Source organism: Xenopus laevis, chromosome 2L (genome assembly GCF_017654675.1).
Source record: "Xenopus laevis strain J_2021 chromosome 2L, Xenopus_laevis_v10.1, whole genome shotgun sequence".
NCBI lineage: Eukaryota > Metazoa > Chordata > Amphibia > Anura > Pipidae > Xenopus > Xenopus laevis.
Genome location: NC_054373.1, coordinates 112981294 through 113004876, shown reverse-complemented (window position 1 = coordinate 113004876; position 23583 = coordinate 112981294). Strand labels below are relative to the sequence as shown.

General features: G+C 38.1%; 1 protein-coding gene across 1 annotated transcript; it reads right to left on the bottom strand.

Moving 5' to 3' along the window:
- Positions 1 to 511: 511 nt before the first annotated feature.
- Positions 512 to 14627, bottom strand: xk.L (X-linked Kx blood group L homeolog). The gene is made up of 3 exons (XM_018247051.2): positions 14083 to 14627; positions 6667 to 6929; positions 512 to 1662 (listed from the first exon to the last, which is right to left on the bottom strand). Exons 1-3 carry the CDS (start codon positions 14325 to 14327, stop codon positions 857 to 859), a joined length of 1314 nt encoding a protein of 437 aa, XP_018102540.1. The 5' UTR covers positions 14328 to 14627; the 3' UTR covers positions 512 to 856.
- Between the last annotated feature and the right edge of the window lie 8956 nt (positions 14628 to 23583).

Sequence of the window (23583 nt, the reverse complement as noted above, 5' to 3'; positions counted from 1 at the left end):
ACCATGTGCCTGTTTTTAATGCCATATAAACCAGCTAAAGAAGTCAGTCCTTTAACTGTAATTAGTGATACGCAAATTATTTACATTTACATTCACAAACCCTTATTCTAAAATTGTGTCTCATCAAATAGGTGAACACTTTCACAATCAAATCATATACAGGTATGGGACTTATACAGAATGCTCAGGACCTGGGATCTGGGATAATGGATATTTCCATAATTTGGATCTTCATACCTTAAGTCTACTAGAAAATCATGTAAACATTAAATACACCCAGTAGGCTGGTTTTGTCTCCAACAAGGATTAATTATATCTTAGTTTGGATCAAGTGCAAGGTACTGTTTTATTATTACAGAGAAAAAGGAAATCCTTTTTAAATATTTTGATTAATTAGGTAAAATGGAGTCTATGGGTGAAGGTCTTTCCGTAATTCAGAGCTTTCTAGATAACGGATTTCCAGATAACAGATCCCATACCTGTGTGTATACTATATATATATATATATATATATATATATATATATATATATATATATATATATATATATATATATATTGATTGTTTTATTGATTGATTGCAAAAACCTTGCATTTTATCAATCTCAGTGTTTTCTGCAGCATATCTTCTTCACTCTCTGAAAACCAGCTATATACTTCTAAGATCCCAATGAAGATGGCAAAGCCATTTTCTACATGGGTACGAGCCACCCAATAAGGAACCCATCACATTAGCAGCAATGTATACTGCATGTAGAGAGTACAAAGTTCTTTAATGTACTTATTCCAGATACCCATGGAAAAAGTCATTTTGGCTTTACATGAAGGATTTGATCATAGCTGCAAGGCTCTCTTTGTTATACATTTCCATCGTGAGAGTCAGTAGCTTTACTGGTTGGTATTTCGGTGTTTTCTGAGCTTTCTGAAAGTTTGGCACTACATTTATCCATCTTTGTTGGAGATTGAGAAGGTATGCATAGATAACACAGGAACTTGAAGCAAGACAACAAACCATCAGAGACACTTGATGTAAAAATCTTCTTGCATGGATGAAAAAACTGATAGAATATAAGCATGAATAGCACTCCAATGCAATAGCCAATTAGCAACTGCAGGACCAACAATGGGGCACAAACATACACATATATATCAGTTTTAAAAATGTACCAAAGAAGAAGAAGGCAGGCATTTTCAATTAACCTCAGAATGTAATATACTGCCATGCGGTACCAGTTTTGTGACTTGTTGATTAAGTCTGGGTCGTTAATTTTGAGCTGGACAGCAGACCAACAGAACATGTTAATTCCTGCGTAGAGAAAGGTGAGAAAGCAGAGAACGATGGCTGTGCCAACTCTTGATAAGGCCTTCTCTATGTTTTCAGGAAAGGGAGATTTACTCTGCCAAAAAAGGATCCATGGATAGAAAAAGAAAAACAGGAAATTCAGCAGCACCACGGGGAGAGTCCAGATTTTTAGAACTGAGCTGAAGAGTACAAGTACAATGACTCTGGTGGCAATCTCAAAACTTCTCCACAGAAATATGCAGAGATAGGCTACAGGTTTCACTCTTATATCGTAGTCATCATACTTGATTTTAATGGCCAATATGTTGCACCTCATGGCTCCGTAGACTATAGATAGCAGACATATTGTCATAAATATACCTGAGAATAAAAAAAAAAGATATTTAGATACCAGATTTTTTCAAATTCAATAACTTCATAATCTTACTCTTTGTTTGAGCTTTCCTCCAAATATTGTAGGAAATTCTACATATATTTCTACATATATAAATAAATAATTATAGCACTCAACAGGACTTATAAATAGAGCAAAAAACTTTTATTTGAAGGCCAATGTTTGCCAGCGACCTCCTTTATGCCTCCTACAGTGCCCTTTTGTTATTTCTATAATAACAGGCATTTTTTGGGTCCCTGCACAAGATTGCGATCTTACTAGGAGTGCTTTCATGCTTTCATTAAAGTTTTCAACACTGTATTGTTAAAGATATTTCATATGTTATGCCATCACTGTCTTTAATTTACGCATAGATAATTCTTTCTTTTGGATTGTTCCTTCACTTACACCAATGTGGGATTGTTTATGTGTTTCCATGGTGATACACTGTTGCATGTGGCACCTTTTTCACATGAAATAGTGGAGGGTCTGTAGTGTGAACACACTCTTCTGTTTGTTTTCCCTGGAGAATGGTCACAGGTGGTGACTGAAACATTGGGCTAAAGTGTTTTTAAGCCATGTTGAGTCATATATATATATCAGAGTATTGTTTCCAGGTATTAATTTAGGAAATGGCATTTCTTGTTCAGTTAAATAATGCACTTTCATGTTTGATTTCAGTTCAATAATCTACACAGACAGCTTTTGAACCAACAGTTATCTTCAGCTGGCGACACGATACACAGTACTGAGCCGTTGCTAAATGAGTCTTAACATATCAATCAACACTGACGTAGGTGGCCTCATACTTATAAGAAAACTGTGAATTGTATCAAGTACACACAAGATTTACCTTCTCAAAGGGTGCTAAAAGCATTGCTTTCATTCAGGAATATCGATCTGGTGCTCTAACAAAGTGTCTAAAAACTAGAGCTGTGGAGCAAAAGCATTTATTATTAATACAGAGCTGTTAGCACACATGGCAGGTTAAAGTGAATTTGCCTAAAGTGGTTTTGTAGACAGTATTGTGGTATGTCCTTCTCCTGTTTACTGTACTCCTCTGTGTTCTCTTTTTTCCGTTCTGGGGCAGTAGATACTTGTACTAAAGCTATTTTAAACATTTTTTTTTGCCTTGTTAAAGTAACAGTAACATCAAAAAATTAAAGTGTTTTAAATTAATAATAATACAATGCAATGTTGCCCTGCATTAGTAAAACTGCTGTGTTTGCTTAAGAAACACTACTATTGTTTAAATAAATAAGCTGCTGTGTAGCAATGGGGGCAGCCATTCAAAGTAGAAAAGGCTCAGGTTACACAGCAGATAGCAGCAGTGGCAGCAGAAGATTGTTTTGGGGGGCAAGAAAAGTGAAACAGGCGGCCTTTTGGCCACTCCATTTGGACTCCACCCACTTTCCCATGTCCTTTCACTGAATTTTCAGAAAAATCAAACCATAGTAGTGGGGGCAAAATTTGCTTAAAGTCTGACACTGCAGGCAGGGGGTATAAACACCACATGTACACTTTTAACTGAGAGCTGTGAATACTGCACTACAAGCACATTATGGGGAAAAAGGGGAAAACGATTCTGGCACCTAAATTACATGCAGAGACTGTGGGGTACTCAAAAGACATACAAAGAAGCAGTAGCTACTATAAAGAACATTATATATTAAGAAGCAGAGGCACTGGCACATCAAATACATACACAAATACATACACAGAGAGCAATGGACAATGGCACCACAAGCAGTAAGATATAGAGAATACTGGCAGGCCAAGCACAGGCGAAATGCCATGTATAATACCCCCCAGAATTCATAGTAGGATGGCACAGGCGCAATGCCATGTATAAATACCCACAGAATTCATAGTAGGATGGCACTAGCAAAATGCTATGTATAATGTCCCCCAGAATTGAAAGTAGGATGGCACAGGCAAAATACTATGTATAATATCCATGGCACAGACGAAATGCTATGTATAATATCCCCAGAATTCATAGTAGGATGGCACAGGCGAAATGCTATGTATAATACCCCCAGAATTCATTGTAGGATGGCACAGGGAAAATGCTATGGATAAATACCCCCAGAATTCATAGTAGGATGGCACAGGTGAAATGCTATGTATAATACCCCCAGAATTCATTGTAGGATGGCACAGGGAAAATGCTATGGATAAATACCCCCAGAATTCATAGTAGGATGGCACAGGTGAAATGCTATGTATAATAACCCCCAGAATTCATAGTAGGATGGCACAGGCAAAATGCTATGTATAAATACCGCCAGAATTCATAGTAGGATGGCACAGGTGAAATTCTATGTATAATACCCCCAGAATTCATAGTAGGATGGCACAGGCAAAATGCTATGTATAAATACCCCCAGAATTCATAGTAGGATGGCACAGGTGAAATTCTATGTATAATACCCCCAAAATTCATAGTAGGATGGCACAGGTGAAATGCTATGTATAAATACCCCCAGAATTCATAGTAGGATGGCACAGGCGAAATGCTATGTATAATACCCCCAGAATTCATAGTAGGGTGGCACAGGCGCAATTCAATGTATAATGTCCCCCAGAAGACCAAGTCCAGCATTGAGTTTACTATGCTTATGTTTGCATATTGTTAAAGTAGGTTATGTTTCATCTTCATCCTTTAGCTTGCATGTATAAACAACTACTGTTGAGGGTTTGGTCCCTATGTCTGACAAACGGCACATCCCTGGCCTGAAGAACTGTGTGATGAAAATAACTGTGCTAACTGAGAATCCCCTACCTACCTCAGTGTGCAGGTGGTTGTGGTAGAGAGGCCAATCGGCCGCATATCAGAAGTCTCAAATGCAGCAGGAGCAGGCACAGGGCAGCACAGAGCAGCCCGTGACGTGACAAATGCCATGCTGCTCTGAAGCGCAGTGTAAATATTTAATTCCAGCCTGGGATGTGCACTGGCCCCTCACCACTCTAGATGCGCTTTGTTTTCACAGTGGTACGATCTCCGTCGCACCACGGGGGATCAGGGGGCGGGGGGGTTGCGGGTCCTGGTGAAATTTCACCGCCTGCTCCCCCCGTAGTTACTCTGCTACTGTAAAGTCCAGCTCCTCTTCCGGGTTCCATCTTTGGGAAGGCGGGGCTTCCATTAAAGACGCAGACACCAGCAAAAACTAAATTGTAATAAAAAAACAGGAGGAGGAAAATTCTGGGGGGGTTGTGGCCCCTGTGGCCCCCTGGTTCCAACGCCTATGGATAACAGATAAGATCTGTAGAACATAATGGTGTTATCTGTTATCCACTATTTAATCTGTGCCATATAGCCTTTTTTCAATTTCAGCCATTGCTACACAGCAGCTTGTTTATATGATAGTAGTGTTTCTGAAACAAACAGATCAGTTTTACCAGTGCAGGGCAACACTACATGATATTTTCATTAGTTTAAAACGCTTCCATTTTTTGGTGTTTCTGTTCCTTTAAAAATTACCTTTATGCAGGCCCCTACTCTCAGAATATACTGTATATATATATATATATATATATATATATATATATATATATATATATATATATATATATATATATATATATATATATATATATATTCTGAGAGTAGGGGCCTGCAGAAAGGTAATTTTTCATCTTTACAAGCCCTGTGAGTGCGGTTTTTTCAAGACCGTTTTGTGCATACTATCTGTAACCTGCACCCAGGCAGTCGGCCTTGATTGTATGAGTGCTCCAGCCTGATGAGAATTATATATATATATATATATATTCTGAGAGTAGGGGCCTGCAGAAAGGCAAATAGAGCTTATCTGTTATCCATAGGCGTTGGAGCCGTTTTATATATATATATATATATATATATATATATATATATATATATATATATATATATATAAAACAATTATAATAAACCGCACTACACAGGTCTTTAACGATGCAAAAAGTGAAAAAGTTTATTCGACGTTTCGGTTCAAATACAAGAACCTTCCTCAGGTGGGGTACCTGAGGAAGGTTCTTGTATTTGAACCGAAACGTTGAATAAACTTTTTCACTTTTTGCATCGTTAAAGACCTGTGTAGTGCGGTTTATTATAATTGTTTTATATGTTATAGACTCTAACCAGCACCCAGGCAGCTGTTACTTTTGAATGTGTGCTCCAGCACAGGACTCATTATATATATATATATATATATATATATATATATATATATATATATATATATATACTCATATTCCCTTCCTCATCTTTTTATATATATCTGCAGTATCCCTACTAAAGAGGGGAATATATATGCTTATGTCAGTGTGTCAACTGCTAAATCTGGCAAAATACACTCCAAAACTGTGATTTTGCTGATTTAAAAGGCAGGTTGTGTCCTCCCTCCCCTTTTAACCTGGCTCTGAATGAAGAAAAAAGCAGAGGAGATGTGAGTTAAACTTAGGGGCATATTTATCAAAGGTTGAGGTGAATTTTCGAATGAAAAAAATTTGAGCTATTTTTTCTGTACTTCGACTAGGGAATAGTCCAAATTCCATTCAAATTTGGAAACAAAATTTAAAAAATTTGAATATCGAAATCTATCATGTACCGTTTCTTTAAAAATTAGACTTTGACCATTTGCCATCTAAAACCTGCCAAATTGCTGTTTTAGCCTATGGGGGACCTCCTAGAACCTATTTGGAGTCAATTGGTGGACTTTGAAAAATCAAAAGTTTTTTTTTGGGAAAACTTTGAATCATATTAGATCGAAATCTGACCTATTCGATCAAAAACAGACCTATTCAACCAAAAAAAAACTTTCTGTTGGTCTTTTTGAATTCAAATTTCAAAGTGTTTTCAATTCGAAATTCAACCCTTGATAAATATGCCCCTTAAAGTCCAAATCCAAGTCTCTGGGATTGTTAGGCCATAGAGTTTTTACAATATCTATATTATTTCTACATGCCTGGAATTCTAGAACAGATTTTGAACATATAATCTGGCTTACATCGAGGTACTGTGATTTCCTGCTCCAGTACGCTGATGTAGAGTTGAAGTGTCAGCTGAGGTGCTGATCCAAGGAAAGCTTGAATGACTGAGGCCCGGCTCAATGCAGCTCTGTGTGTGAACAGTTTTCCTTCAGCTTGACCCACTTCCTTCTCCACTTCAACCGAACAGCCTTCCTTGGGCATCTGCTTTTTTTTTGTGATGCTGACATAGGGCTCTTCAACTTTGCCAGCTTTAAAATAGATGTAGAATACTTCAACACACCTGCAAAATAACCAAGCGTATCTTACATATAGAAATCAGGAGGTGCTTAGGCTCAGTTATTTGATCTCTGATCTCATAAGAGCTGTAATATTCTAAATTTAATTTAGTAGGGATTAAAACAGTTTTTTGCATAATGAAAAAAAACATTATTATAAACATATTTATTATTATAAACAGTTTCAAAATACGTTAATTTAAACATTTTCATTTCATTTCATTGTAAGTGACTTCTAAATTTTTCTGATGGTCAGCAGCAAAATAACCCCATTACTAATTTATGGGATTTTAAAAAAAAAGAGAAAATGGGCTGGTTAATTAGCTGATGTTGAAACGGATCCTTAGCTGATGATGAAACGGTGTGTGTGTGCTGTGTTATAAGAATTGTAAGCTCCACTGTCACACAGACTGGTTTATGGACAGTCTATGAAAAGAGCTGTGTAAGGTGTTGGTGCTATATAAAATATGAATCTAATATGTTCATAACATATGCCCCTGTTATCTATATCCAGTGCTGCCTCCTCACTTAGATGGTAAGAAAAATCAAGGTGCCTGTTAATGGTCTCACCGTTATGGTAGAAATCAACCTGTAGCTTGTGTTTTTTAGATATTTATTGCAAACAATAAGATGCCATTAAAAGTTCACGAAACATTTACACTTACACTTACAATTAACTCAACTTGAAATTACTTAATAGTGATTCTCACAAGGGGGTATTCACATAATACGTGTAAACACCAATTTAACGTAAAGTGACTTGTCACCTTAAGAACCACAGGGGTAAAGAGAAATAATCTTTACAGTAATTGTGAGGTTTTACAACCAATTTGAACATGGTACAAGCCTATTTTGTTTACCATACCTTTTTGGATTAAAGTGTTACAGTATATAAAGGCATGGTTAGAGTTATTATTTTTTGATAAATTTTAAAGAAAGCCCTGCTATCTTATGGTCATGTTTTACAATTTTATTTTGGTTATGTGCTATGCTCAAAATGTTGTTTGATCCTGTGTTCTAGCAAATCCAAAGTGAATATGGGTCAGCAAACATTGCATAGCAACAGCAAGGTTCTCAGGGGAAAGGCTAAAACGATCCTGCAGAGGTTTAATAATTGTATGAAATAAAGTATTTAAGAAGGTAATCGTCGGGTCTTCTTCCTGAGATCTCCGTCACGTCCTGCTCATGTGCAGTTGACGTGAACCGGGAGATTGCTCCGACTGCTCATGCGCCAAAACGGCGCTCACTTTAGGAAGATTGCAGAAGATGCCGCCTGTGCACTCCGCTTCACTCACTCTGCATGTATGGTCAATAATCCTACAAGGGACAAAATTCAGGGGTACCACTAGCAGGGGGGAAGCAGGAAGGGGGGGCAGTGGGGACTTGTGGGGACAGTAGGGGGCTTAATTCTCCTTTAAGTAAAAATGATTTACTGTGAATTCTGTGCTTGGGTGGCGGGGGCAGATTCAACATTGGCTCATAATATGAAATTGTATCCTCTCATCTAGTGTGCTGCAACACTTTTCTCTCACAATCAACACAACTGCAGCTTTCTGGATAATAAATAACAGTACCTTAAAACTGATTTTGTGTAAAAGGTTTTAGCACATGAATAGATGTATTTTCATGAATATTGGCCATTTAATTGGTGGTAAATTACATAATGATTTGGTCTACTGAAATTATTGCCAGTTCACTGCAGGCCTAAAGGCTATGATGGCCCAGTGCTGCCCTAGAAACAGGTGTCTTTGGCTGTCAGTGGGATATTGAGATTGGTGGTGGAAGGCCACAGTTTGAGCATCCTTGATAATATCAAGATATTCACTGATGAGACTCGTCAGACTGGAGACCCAGGGCAAAATGCAATCTCTGTCCTGCCCTAAATGACAATATTAATGGGGCACTAAAGGTTATAATGGGAGAGGTTGATAATGAAAAGAAATACAGTACAGTGATCATAAAATCATACTGGTGCAAAAAAAAAAAAAAAAACATGAAAAATGTCTGTAGTCCAATTCATACAAAAGTTCATAAGATATGCCCCTGTTACCTGTATCCAGTGCTGCCTCCTCACTTAGATGGTCAGAAAAATCAAAGTGCCTGTTAATGGTCTCACCGTTATGGTAGAAATCAACCTGTATTTTCCATGGTCACTTTACAATGCTTTTATTTATTAGTATTTTTTTCTAGTAATAGAAATGTTAGAACCATATACAAGCTACTCAAGCCAAATAAAGGGGCATCATCTATCACTTCTATGACACACATAGGGGGCAATTTATCATGAATCAGGACAATAAAATATGATCATAGGAAAAGTGCTTTTGATAGTAGCAACTAATCATGTTTTTTTTAAGCTCAATCATTATTTGCAATTTGTAATCAATATTCTAATACATGTACACAATTAGGAAAGTGTACACAGGCATATACACAAACATTTTTTCACTATATCTCTGTATCTTTTGGTATTTTTCCATAAGAATATTTTTTTGCAAAACATATTGTTTTCGGTGGTCAATTTAGTTTCAGATGCGTTTACCACACATAATAAGCAGGCAGTGTACCATATATAGGGTTGCCAACTTTATATACCTGACCTTTATATATTTATTTCATTTTAAATTCCAGGTGGCATGGCAACCCTAGCAATATTCAATAATAACCCTATGTATACTGGGCACTAAACTGTTCAGAGAACTACTAGAATTCATATTTATGATGCCTAAGGGCAAGTGGGAGTTCAATGCTATGTGTAAACTTTAAGGTGATTTTAAGAAATATTATAATAACTTTTAATTTAGCGTTTAGAGTTTTGCAGTTTGGTTGAAAAACACATCCAGTCATCCACCCATTCTGACATTCTAATGTGAATTTCTGTATATTTTGAGGATTTTTTAAAGGAGATGTCATATATTCAATGGTTGAACATTTTGTCTTAGTTTTCATAAGTAGTGGGAGAAGCAAAGCAACTTTCTAATATACATTAATTACCCTTTTTTTACTTATATGTTAACGTAGCTGCAGTCAAAATCCATATTAAATATCTTCTGTTCTCTAGGCCTGACTGTATAAAATCATAACTTTTACATGCCTTTCAATGAGCTTGTATCAGCTGCCTGGAACCATTGCTTCAGGAGTCAGAGCCAGGAGTGAGGAAAACGTAAACAGCAGACAGGAAATGCTTTTCATAGCAATTAACAAATATCTTTAAAGGCATTGTTCAATGTAAAGTAAAAACTAAGTAAATAGATCGGCTTCGCAAAAAAAATGGTTTCAATATTGTAAGTTAGCCAAAAATGTAATATATAAAGGCTGGAGTGACTGGATGTCTAACATAATAGCCAGAACACTACTTCCTGCTTTGCAGCTCTCTTGGTTTCCACTGATTGGTTACCAGGCAATAACCAATCAGTGACTTGAGGGGGGGGGCATATGGGTCATAACCACTTGCTTTTGAATCTGACCTGCATGCTAAGGATCAAAAGCAAGCTAACTGAACAGTTACGTCCCATGTGGCCCTCTGACTAACTCAGAGTAAGAGAGCTGATAAGCAGGATTCTATTATGTTATGTTAGACATCCAGTCACTCCAGCCTTTATACATTTTTACTTTATACAACTATATCAGAAACATTTTTATGTCGCACAGCCTAAACTAAAATTGACCCTGTTTTTATTTTTATACTGAACTGTTCCTGTAACCAATGAAAATGTGTAATGAATGTATCTTTGAACGTTGACATGACATTTTCTTTCACTATGCAGGGTGGAGAACACCTATACATTCCTTTCTGTATATCTGTGATAACCTTTGATAAGTAGATCATTTAACAGGGTTTCCTCTGGGTAATTCTGTTTCCTCCCCACACTTCAAAACAACTACTGATGGGTACAACTGGCCTTACTATATGTGAATATGATCGGAGCTTACATAAAGTCATATTTCAAAATGCCTCACAGGGCAAAATATGTTCTGCAGCATGTTAAAATACATTAAAAAATAGCCCTCATTTTAAGTTGCTATTTTATGTTGTGCATGCCTCTCCCTGCACTTTTGAGGAGCTATGGAATTACTAGTGTTGGTCTGAGAGCATTCCAATGGGACAGCAAAAGAGGACTGTAGTGCATAAAGTGCATAAATCCTGCTGCACAGGCAGGCAGTCTGGCATTTGTTTATATAGCATTACTCAGTCAACCAATGGGTCTTCCTGCACTCTCCATTCTGACTGCTCTATGTTATTGCCTCTCATTATAATGCCCGAGTGACAGGTAACAACACATATTTTAAAATAGAGGACTGTCTGACTATAAATGGATAATAACAGTCATCTTATATGTGCTGTTATATATTACACAGCAGCACCATGGGCTAATGGAAACAGGAAGTAAGATGCTTCTGTTCTGCTGCCCACTGAACCGCTCTAATACTTCAGTCCTTTCTGATGCCAGTTATTGCTGTCCCACCAAATGCAGCAGTGCTGGGAGGGGAGTGTATTTGCAATTGCAGACTTAGAAAAGGAAACGTACAGTTGTTAATGGATCAAATGTAGATATATTTTCATTAAACTGCAGAACATATTAGGAATTATTTATGATAGCAAGAATAGTTGCAAAGCGCTAGTATGGATGCAAAACTGAGCACACATTAATATTCACAAAGGTAGTTTCCAGTGGCGTAACTACTGGGGGAGCAGGGGGTGTGATTGGGCCAGGGCCCGCACCCCCTCAGGGCCCCCGGCAGCTCGCCCGCAATGAATTTCATGCAGTTCCGGGCGTATGGAGGGCCCGGGGGGTTTTCTGGCTGTGTGTCCCGCGCCAGAGCCCGCCCCCCTCTAGTTACGTTACTGGTAGTTTCACCAATACATGCTCCATACAACTGTGTGTATTATGCTACAGAACCCTGGAACTAACTCCAGCCTGGACCTGGTGCTAATACAAGGCTTTGCACCTGCTTCATAAATAAGCTGTCTTCATTTCATAACAGTTTCCCATCGGAGTGATGGCATGATGAAAGGGGTTGTTCACCTTCCAATAATGTTTTCAAATAGATCACCAGAAATAATGACTTTTTCCATTGACTTTCTAATTTCTATATGTGACCGTTTTGCTAATATTGAAGTGTCAAGTGTCTTTTCTCACCTTCTGAAGCAGCTCTGGGAGGGGGGGGGGGTCGCAATCCTGTAAACTGTTCTAAATTGATACATTTAGTTGATACATTTCTTATTTTTGTCCCTGCTGAGCAGAATCTCTGGGTTTCTTTACAGGCAGCTGTTAGAATTGATACAATAGTTGCTCATACTCCAGGGATGCTGCTGAGAAATGTATCAACTAAAAATTGTAATAGTTTAGAGCAATGATCCCCAACCAGTAGCTTGTGAGCAACATGTTGCTCTCCAACCTCTTGAATGGTGCTCCAAGTGGCCTCAAAGCAGGTGCTTATTTTTGAATCCCAGGCTTGGAGGCAAGTTTTGATTGTATAAAAACCAGCTGTACTGCCAAACAGAGCCTCAATGTAGATTGACAATCCACATAGGGAAGTCCAAATAGCCATTCACAGCACTTCTTTGGCACCCAAGAACACTTTTTATGCTAGTGTTGCTCCCCAACTCCTTTTTCTTCTGAATGTTGCTCACGGGTTCAAAAGTTTGGGGATCCCTGGTTTAGAGTCTAACCCTGAATTACTGAGATGAGAGAGTTTGGAAAAACAGTGAAAAATAAATAATGGAAAGTAATTGAAAAAAAAGTTTTTATTTCTGGGGAACAATCTGAAAACAACTGAATAAAAAAAAATTTTGGAAGGTGAACAACCCCTTTTAAGTGTAGTAATATTAAAGCACTGCTTGAGGAACAGAAATGCTTTAGCAAGGGCCCCACTAATATTCCTTTCAAGCAAAATTAATATGTCCTTCATCCCACACAATTATAGTACAGGAGGGTGTACGGCTAGAGGCAATTATACACTACTTGGGGAAAAGACATACTTTTATAGCAGTGATTCAACACCGTCAGATGTACATACAAAATGTAGAAGGGAGATTCACATTATCTAAAGGAGACAGTGTTGCAGCAGCTCATTCTTTTTGCCCTTTTCACTTTGTCCAACATGTATCATAGTGTCCACAATTGCAACCCCCCAGCTTATAAAGGAATCCCCAGCATATAAAGGGACAGTGACTTATATAGGGTATAAGGTATATAATAACACAAGAAACCCTATGGACTATAATGACACAGTGAACCACACCAATAACACTGTGGGGCTCATCTATCAAGATATGTGGGTTACTGCCTAAGTTCAAATTTATTACATGAGCCCCTATGACTTCAGCAATCTCTGGCATATAATGGCACAGACCCAGTAACCACTGGCATTTAGTAGCAGTGCAACTTCCAGAAATTCCCGGATATAATGGCACTGTGACTTATAACAAGCCACTGCATACAATAGAACTGCAACTCCCACAAACCCAAAGCATATTATAGCAGTGTCATTCTTAGAAATCCCAAGAAATCAAACACCCAGAAAACATATGCCACATATATAATAGCACTTTGACTCCCAACAAACCTCAGTAAATAATAGCACAGTGACTGTGATCACCCCCCACCCAGCCTTGTAGCCATGTCATTGGACAAAACGTTGCATGTGGCCAAATAAAAAAACAACAGAGCAGTGCAGAACTGCATCCCACCTCATGATGCCCAATTCTATCATTCACTGCCTGTATGTGAAGTGAACATTCCCTGGAGAAAATAAACAATAGTGAATATGTTTTGATGGCTGCTAAACAAGAGCTCATTGTGGGATATCCAATTGCATTTTGTGCTGTATTGTATAGCAGTATAAAGCCATAGACAGTAGAGGGAAGCATGAGGATGATGCTGCTGATCTACATTGCAGATGCTGTTTGGGGCTGTTCCAGTGAATGTTAATGGCAGGGGGAGAGGTAACCCAGGGTCATTTGGAGATCCCATTGCTGGTATTTATATGAAGCACTTTGACTTGCTACCCTGCTTTTATTCTGTGTGAACCCACAGGAGTAGTAATAATAAAGGCAGTGTCAGGCAAGTAATATGCAGAGAGTGGACAGGGAGTGGCAATGTGAATGCTGAGCAGTGGATGAAGCTGATCCAGTACTGTGTGTGCCCCGCTCACCTGACTAGGGGTCCCAGTTGCAGGAGGTGCAACAGCAGCACCAACGGTCGGTCCCTGTCAAAGTCCCGGTGGATAAAGAGGAGGCTCATCTGCACCAGCACACACGGCAGGAGGCAGTAGAAGAGGGTCAGCTCCTGCCAAATCCTATCCCCGGCTGAGCTGTATGTGCTGCTCAAAAACAGGGCTGTCACTGTCTCTGCCACAAACAAGGCGGCAGATACTAGGACTGAGCCAGGGAACTTCATTCTGGCCTTAGAATAAACGGAGCAGTAGCAGCCGGCAGAGGCACCAGCGCATATCAGTCAGCCGCAGGGACACTGCTTATCCTCCCATCACCGGCTACTGCTGCCCTCCCCCACCTCACGCTCTCTCTCTATCTCAACCCCTAACATTCACGAGCTACACTGTGTCCTGATGCTGCTGCTGCTCCTCTCACTGCTGCGACTGCTGGGAGGGACCCAAGTATAAACATGTGTGTGGGAACCAAAGGGCAGGTGCTGGACCACAGTCTTTCTTCTACGTGCACAGTCCTCTTCTGCCTCACTCTCATATTGACTCTCTAGGCAAACATTTAAGGGGAAACAGTGTGAATGCTGTATTTGCAAGTCTCTGCACATTTCAACACTGCAGTGATGTACAAAAAATGCCAAGTAACACTAGAATTTGACATGCTACTGCTCTAAAATACTTGTGGGTTTTTTGCACATGTCTGATGTTACACAGTGTCGGACTGGGACACCAGGGGCCCACCCTAAAACCTTAAATCAGGGGTCCACTCTCAGTACTATTATTATTCTTCTCCTCACTCAACCGCTATTCTCCTAGTCTTTATTCTTTAGATACTATAATCTATTATTCCATCTATTTAACCTTTGTTCTCAAAGAAATAGGAAATAGCCATGAAATAGGCCAAATCTTTAGCAGCTCAATGGCCCCCTGACACCTGGGCCCACCGGGAGTTTTCCTGGTATCCCTCCTGACAGGAGCTCTGGCAAATTCCAAACAGGAATATTTATCATTCTGGGTATGACTGTTGCATTGTGTGCAAAAAGAATAGTGAATATGTCTCCTTTTTGCACTTATGTAGTAAATAAGCCCATGAAGAGTTTAATAAATCATGTTACGGCTATAGGCACACAGGCTGCCATGTTGTCAGTGTTTGTTCAGTGTCAGCCTGTGTAATTATTCAGGCTGGGAGAAGCCCCTGCTCCATTGATTTGAATCTAATCAGCCTGTGTGTCCATAGCCTAGAGTGCTGGCAGGCAGCTGCAGGGCAGTGGGGGAAAAGGATTGTCAGGCTGTTTATTCTGTGCCTTCATTTTTAGCTTTAGATGTTTAGTAGCCATAATTATTTGTAGAGGAACAAACTTGCATCAAATATGCCTTTCCCTGCTCCCTGGATGTTCAATATAGTCAGATTAGTGTAAGCATGTGTGAACCATGAACACACGCAGAGTAACTGCTAGTACAGGTATGGCATCCGTTATCCAGAATCCCAAATTACAGGAAGGCCATCTCCAATCGACTCCATATTATCTAAATAATCAAGCTTTATATTTAAACAATTTCCTTTTTCTCTGTAATAATACAGTACTTTGTACTTGATCCATAAGGTATGGAGATCCAAATTACAGAAGATCCATTATCTGGAAAGCCCCAGGTCCCAAGCATTCTGGATAACAGGACCCATAACTGTAGCACTTTATTGTGCATCCACATGACATGTTTCAGGTAGCATGGGACACGTGTGACTCATTTCCATACTTCACCAACATTTTAAAGCCACAATAAAGGTGTGTGGCTTGTGTGAAGCTTTAAAATATTGATGCAGTATAGAAATGATTCACACTTGAAAAAGGGCCCATGCTGCTTGAAATACCAATAGTCGCCATAATTTGCAAGTTAAAGTGGATGTCTGGGTGTAATTGGCAAAGTAAGGTGAATGAAAAACATGGTAAGTCTCAACAAGGGGTTATCTGGTAGGGTTTTTTGGGACAAAAACTCAAATTTTTTTTTTTCGAGATTTATTATACCCCAATGCTGCAAAAAGCCAGAATCCGAAAATTCGTCATCTCAGACCTTTCGAAGTATTGTATAAGCCAATGGGAGATGTCCCTAGCTCAACTGGAATTGATCGTGGTTTGCACCTGGTTTAGCCCGATAGCCCGACAGTTAGGATTCGGTTCAGCCAGGCACAAGGCTTTGAGTTTTTTTTCACTATAAAATCCAAATTTATTGTAGAAAAAAACCTAGAATTTTTCGGAGTGTTAAAAGTACTCCAACTCAGACCTGCTGAGTTCATGTAGAAATCAATGTGAGTCCTGAAGATATCCTGATCTGCGATGGGTTTCGTGCAACAATCCGAAGATTTGTGGTCTTCATTAAAAAAAAATCCAAGTTTTCGGCCGTCAAATCCAAAACAATTTCACAATTTTGAGTTTCCCGCACAGGAAATTTTCGGAAAAATGTATCGATAAATAAGGGGGGAAAATCAGTGCGGATTTAGTTGGACTATTTTGTCGAAAATAATCAGAAATTTTCAGATTTTGATAAATAATCCCCTTAGTGCTAATTGTTGAAAGGTAGCTACTGACAATTGGATTTTAGAAATTACGTTTGTAAGTGAGCCCTAAAGAGTTGTGAAGAACATTGTCTTGTGGTTATAAGATGGTAAACAATTCAAAAAGTACTCAAGGTGTTAATTTACTGCTGCAGTGATTGTGTCACTCTGCTATAGAATAGAATAGTACAGTACTGCACAGTAGAATACAAAACAATATCGTCGGTGAAAGGTATATATCATAAATGTCATTCAGCTAGGATATGTAAAGTTGCAGATATATAATATTGCTGTCACATGCAAGTCTTGGGTATATACTTTGTCAATTTGTTTTCAGTTGTTATTTTTAACGAACAGTTCTGTGTCTGCTTCACAAAGACTAATATAGTTCAAATAAACAAGCTGCTGTGTAGACATGGGGGCAGGCATTCAAGCTGGAAAAAAGGGCACACACCTTTGTATTCTACAGATCTTATCTGCTATTTAACCTATGCCTTTTTCGTTCTTGAATGGCTGCCCCCATAGTAACACAACAGTTTTTACACTGTATTAAACTATAGTAGTATTTCTGAAGCAAACAGAGTTACTTCCCCAGTGCAGGGCAGCAGTATTTTATATTGTAATTTCTTTGATACACTTTTTTGGTGTCACTGTTGCTTTATGGTAATTGGGATGCTTGCATGTATCCTGATATGCCCCTGTAAGAAATTGCCATCTTGATTTGTTATTTAATATGAAAGCGGTTGTTCAGGGAACTTACATGAAGCCCTGATTATCATAACAAAGGTTTTCCTGTGACTACTAAGGTCTATGTCTGCTGTGGGGACCATAAAACTGATTTTGTATACGAGAAAACTTGCTCAACAGGATGTAGGCAAGTTGGGGGTTTATCACAGCATCTTGGCAGTTGGGAAGGTTTCTATGGGGGCAGGTGAGAACCCAGGATAAAAGAACACGAGCAGACATGTGAAGGGGCTGGGCAGGAGAGAGGGAGCTGGGCAGCTGAGAGGAGGCAGCTAGAGAGCTGGAGAAGCCAGAGGAGCCTTGGACAAGACATGTGAGGAATGAAGACCAGAGGGGAAGGCAGAGATGAAGCCGAACTCTATTCCCCTGCCTTTTTGGTAACAACTATGTAGACTTGTGTAATGTGTAACTGTAAATATTGTAATTTTTGTTTAGTCTAAGTGTAATCATTTATGTAGAACAATCAATTGATTTATTTTACAATACATCACTTTACTATACGCTCATTGGTGTGGATTCATTGTCTGCTTGCTCAAAAGAACCAGAAACCCTAGTAAGTGGGTTGAGGTATATTGATATTATTATTAATGATATAATATACATAGAAACTTACAAATGGCGATCCAGTGTAGGAGTTCAATGCATGGCATTTAATCCATATTTATGAGTGTGTAATATTGTGTAGTAAATTAATTGATTGTTTTGTGTTGTTTTAATTGTTGTTAAAATAATCATGGAGGTTTTAGCTAAAAAGATGGCCATGGTCAAATGCTCAGGACAGATTGTTAAATGTATGCAAGGATCTCCAGATCCATGGGCTAAGGCTCAAGATTATGTTGCCAGGGCAATTCATGACAAATCTCTGTCTAAATCAAAGGGTAAAGGTGCACTGGTTTATGCTGCCTGTTGCATAGCAGAACAGTATAAAATGTTATATGTGCAAAAAGGGAATCTTGAAGAAAAGGTTCATTGTTTAAATGTTTTAGTAGATTCTCTAAAATTTTCTGTAGAAAATGCTGCTGCTATTAATGTTAGCAACCAGCAAACAACTGCAGAGTACAAGCAGGTTTGCATAGAGAATGAGCAGCTCAAACAAAGGCTGAGAGATGCAGAAAGTTTGGTTGCAACCTTCAGAGAAGCAGGGGCTGATCATTCAAATTGCAAATCTGAGATTAAACAGTTAAAGGCTCAATTAGGAGCAAGAGATTGTTTAGTTTCTGCAGTTAAAGTAGAGAACACTGCTAAAAATGATAGAAATGTAACTGATGTGAAATGCATAAGAGACAGCAATATGAATTGTGAATTAGCAGTCAAAAGTAAAATGCTAAATGTGGATTGTTGTAGACAGGCCAAGCCTCCTATAGTGACATTAAAATGTACAGAAAATAGGACTGCGGGACAAAAGCAGGATGTTCCTAAAGTACAGGTTTACAAACCTATTCAACCCAGGAAGCAGCCTGGCAGTGGAAGGGTGTTTGCCATAAAGGCTACCCATCCTGAGAAACAAAGTGTGTACAGTACAGATAAAAAGTGTACACAAAAGAAAGTGTTTAGATGCTATGCGTGTTCCAGAGTTGGGCACATAGCAAGAAATTGTACCATGCAGTTTTACAACACGAACAATCATAAAAATGGGTACAATGCAAATGAAAGCTGGAAGTCCTCTAGGTGGGGATTCCAAAATAAAAGCAAGAGCTGGAATACATGGATTCCCTACCATGTTCTTAAAACTCAGAATGAAAGGCTGAGTAAAGAATACTTTACACTGAAAAATGCATGGGGAAAGTTTAAAACTGAGATTGAAAGTCTCAAATCTGAGTTTTATACATTAAAGAGATCAAATGTCAGTCAAACCACAAGTTTAGTGGGAGGTAATTGTTCCCAACATTAAAATCGGTGCTAATGTTTTCTATGAGATTGTTTTCCAGGTAACAGGATGGCAGATCACAAAAAGAAGAATTTCCAAACAATTCACTTCCCCCTTTTATCTCATGAAAAAAAAAAAAGAGTTATAGAGGACCTTATCTATTTGGTTTTATTTTTACTTTTTGTACTTAAGGAAAAGCCACTAAATTGATATGGTACAGTCAGGTTGAACAAATTCTAAAATATTTTTTTTTTTTTTTTTTTTAACAATTCGTTTTTATTAAGCAAAAATGTGTACATATTATCACAGAGCATAGCAAATGAGCAATCAATAGTTGTACAACATATGAACTGTAGGTAACATGTCAACCCCAAATAATAAAAGAAAAAAAGAAAAACAATAACAGTGCAGTGTAATCCATCACATCATCCATATACATGTACATATTCGTCCTACCCATGACAAGAAATTGTACCAACAGAATTCCAGAACAGAAGCTATATTGATCATTCAATGTGAGACGGAATGTGAACGGAAAATAGTAGCCAATGAGTCCTAAGTAGGTTCAAAATCTATCCAAGAAGCCCATATTTTGTCGAATTTTTGTGGGCACCCTCTCCTAATATACGTAAGTCTGTAAAGAGGGATGGCCTTGTCGATCAGTGTCTCCCAAGTTACCAGTATGGGACCCTCAGCAGATTTCCTATTTTTTTATTTTTAATAGTTAGAATTACCTGCACTGTGGAGTTTTGAAATAGTTGCTGTGTTAGTTGTAGAAGGGTAAAAAGCACTGAGGCATATTTTGAATTTTTATTTTTGGTGTATTTTTGCCTGAGTGACATTTTTGTTTTACTCTTGTTTCAGCAGCAACAGGTTAGAACATTTTTACATAGACTGCATGCTGCTTGATAACATCAGTATGTGTTTCCCAATCAAAGCAGTATTCACTCTATATTTTCTTTTTCTTTTGAATTTTTTTCCAAATTTTGTCTGTCGTTGTTTGTATTTGTAGTTTATAATTATTTGCAGTTCTCAAGGTGGGGTGTTTAAAAAAAAAAAAAACACTCCAATATACAGTCTACATGTTAAAAGTTACCAGAACCTTCTGTTCTCAGCAAATGCAAATGTACAAGTGTCTTACATTGATATGCATGGGGTTATTTACATAACAGATCTGCGAGAGACAGCAGTTTACTTCTTGTTTTGTTCTTTTGTTGTTAAATAACTCTTGTGTGGGGTCTGTCCCAAATGATCTCTCTTCTGATAATAATGCTAATTTCTGTTTTGTTGGGTTGTGATAATCAGGCATGAAACTGATATGGAAATACTGAGACAAAGGCGAGAAACATCTCACTAGTGATTTGCCCAAGATAGTGCTGCACACTTTAGTGTAGTATATCTTCTGAATTTCCTGAGGCCAGTATTGGTATTACATTCACACCTATTGCTGAATTGAGGTGCTCTTTCCAGCTATGCTGATTAATAAAATGTGCCACAGACATTTACACCCTACCCTAAAATAATAAAATGTTTTCCCTGTGTGGTCTCTTTAATATGAAAACTGTGGTAAGCAGGAATGTGTTGGGTGTTGCAAACACCAAAGTGCAAAGACCCTGGTTTGTTAAAAGTAGAGGCCTAAAATGGGATCTAGCCCAGACCTGGGTGGAGCAGGGTCAGGTGATAAGTGGGGCACAGACAAAGCAGCGCAATAAGCTGGATATTAAACCTCTATAACTGGCTGAAGGGTTATAGATTATGAATATGAACAACTGTGAGTGTTTATGTAATTAGGTTAAAATTCATCTCACAGTACCCCAAATTTAAAATATTTGTGAGTGTTACATCATTTAGGTCTCAATAATCCTATCACTTTCAGTTCCAATACATACAGTAACAGTGCATTAATGGGTGTCCCTGCATTGGCAATGTTATGCTTTTTGTTAATTTAGAGGGCTCTTTCCTTGTGAAGTCCTTCGCCCTCTAGGTGGGGATTTGTAAGAAATTGCCATCTTGATTTGTTATTTAATATGAAAGCGGTTGTTCAGGGAACTTACATGAAGCCCTGATTATCATAACAAATGTTTTCCTGTGACTACTAAGGTCTATGTCTGCTGGGGGGACCATAAAACTGATTTTGTATGCGAGAAAACTTGCTCAACAGGATGTAGGCAAGTTGGGGGTTTATCACAGCATCTTGGCAGTTGGGAAGGTTTCTATGGGGGCAGGTGAGAACCCAGGATAAAAGAACACGAGCAGACATGTGAAGGGGCTGGGCAGGAGAGAGGGAGCTGGGCAGCTGAGAGGAGGCAGCTAGAGAGCTGGAGAAGCCAGAGGAGCCTGGGACAAGACATGTGAGGAATGAAGACCAGAGTGGAAGGCAGAGATGAAGCCGAACTCTATTCCCCTGCCTTTTTGGTAACAACTATGTAGACTTGTGTAATGTGTAACTGTAAATATTGTAATTTTTGTTTAGTCTAAGTGTAATCATTTATGTAGAACAATCAATTGATTTATTTTACAATACATCACTTTACTATACGCTCATTGGTGTGGATTCATTGTCTGCTTGCTCAAAAGAACCAGAAACCCTAGTAAGTGGGTTGAGGTATATTGATATTATTATTAATGATATAATATACATAGAAACTTACACCCCCTATTAACTAAACAGCAGAAATAACTGACTTTTTTTTGTGACTGAACGCTGCAGATTTATCTTTTGATGTGATCACAGCAATAAGCATGGAAGAGTATGAATCAAGGCTCTGATGTATAAATACTAGACAACAATTCTGCTTTTTGAAAAGCAGCCCAATAACATTTTATATATATATATCATTTTTATGAGCAAACATTGATACACATTTACACAGCTTCACAGAGAAGTTATATAGAATCAATGACTGAGTATTTGATTTAAGAATGCAGATATCAAATATTTTATGAGCTGTTTGAAGAAATACTGGATGATGCTTAATTTGTGGCTGCTATGATTGGTATTGAATATTAGCATAATCCAACTGCCTGAAATCAGAAATAAAGAAACAGACCACACATCAAAATGTAGACAATATAAAATTGGACATACAAAGGGTTGTTGGGCAGGGGGATAATTTATATTTGTATGTTTTTAGGTAGGTTCCAGCCACTCTAGCATTTGTTTGAATTACACTTAGGGGGTTATTTACTAAATCTTTTTTATGGTCAAGGTTTTTTGGATAAAAACTCTAATTTTTAGAGGAAAATTTTAAACTCGAAGGTACTAAAAGTCCGAATCCGAAAATCTGCCATCTCAAATCTGTTGAGGTCATGTAGAAGTCAATGGCAGATATCGTGATCTGTGCTGGGCTTTGTCCGATAATCCGAAAAATTCTGGGTTCTCCTTGATAACCAGAAAAGAATCGAGCGATTCAGGCATTAAATCTCAATTTTATAGTGTTTTCCCGACCTGAGCCACCAATTAGTATCCCATATTCCAAATGTTCTTTACACATCATTTTTACTGGAGATTTGCATATATTTTTTTTTTTATTTCATTTTTATAAGCCAAAACTATAACAAATATTTTACAAGTATGCTGCCAATAAATGCAAAGTTTAAATGCCATTTTCAAATGAGGCTTCTTTCCAGACTCACAATACAGTTTAACATTGTTTAGTCCAAAAGACCATATGGGAAAAACCTACCTGTTTTTAATGTATCTGTAGATAAAGTTAAAAGCAATCCAAAATGAAATCAGTTTTCAGTTTAAAGTAATATAAACCACAAAGATTTTAAATTCAAAAATTAGGTATTTCCTTTTAGCCTAATTTTTACACACCTGTTGCCTTCAAGCATAACCACACATTAATACACCAGAGAAATGTCACAGTCTCACTTATTGTTTTCATAAACAATTCAAGACGGTGCTTTGCAGCTATAGTACCCAAAAGGTTATCTGCAAACATTAGTAATTTATTTTAATGGAGGTAAAACTACATTAAAGGCAAGTGGTGGTTTTTATTCCCTGTATCATGGTTATAGAAATACTCTTGATACTCTTGAAACGTTGTAACTGTCCTGATCACAAAGCCAAAAAATAGCAAAATAAGGGCTTTTTAAACAAATTTTCCTGATGGTGCAGTGTGTTTTGATATAGAAATACTCTAGCCAAACATACTGATCTGATGGTCTAGATGCTCTTCCAAAAGAATGCTAGTGATTTGGGGCCTTATAACTTGTCTACTGCTTAAATTAAAGATGAAATTAAAGATGTGCACAGAGTAGACTTTCCATTGCTCTCCTCTAATTTGGTATTATTATCAAGCCTATAGGCAATAGCTTAAGCATT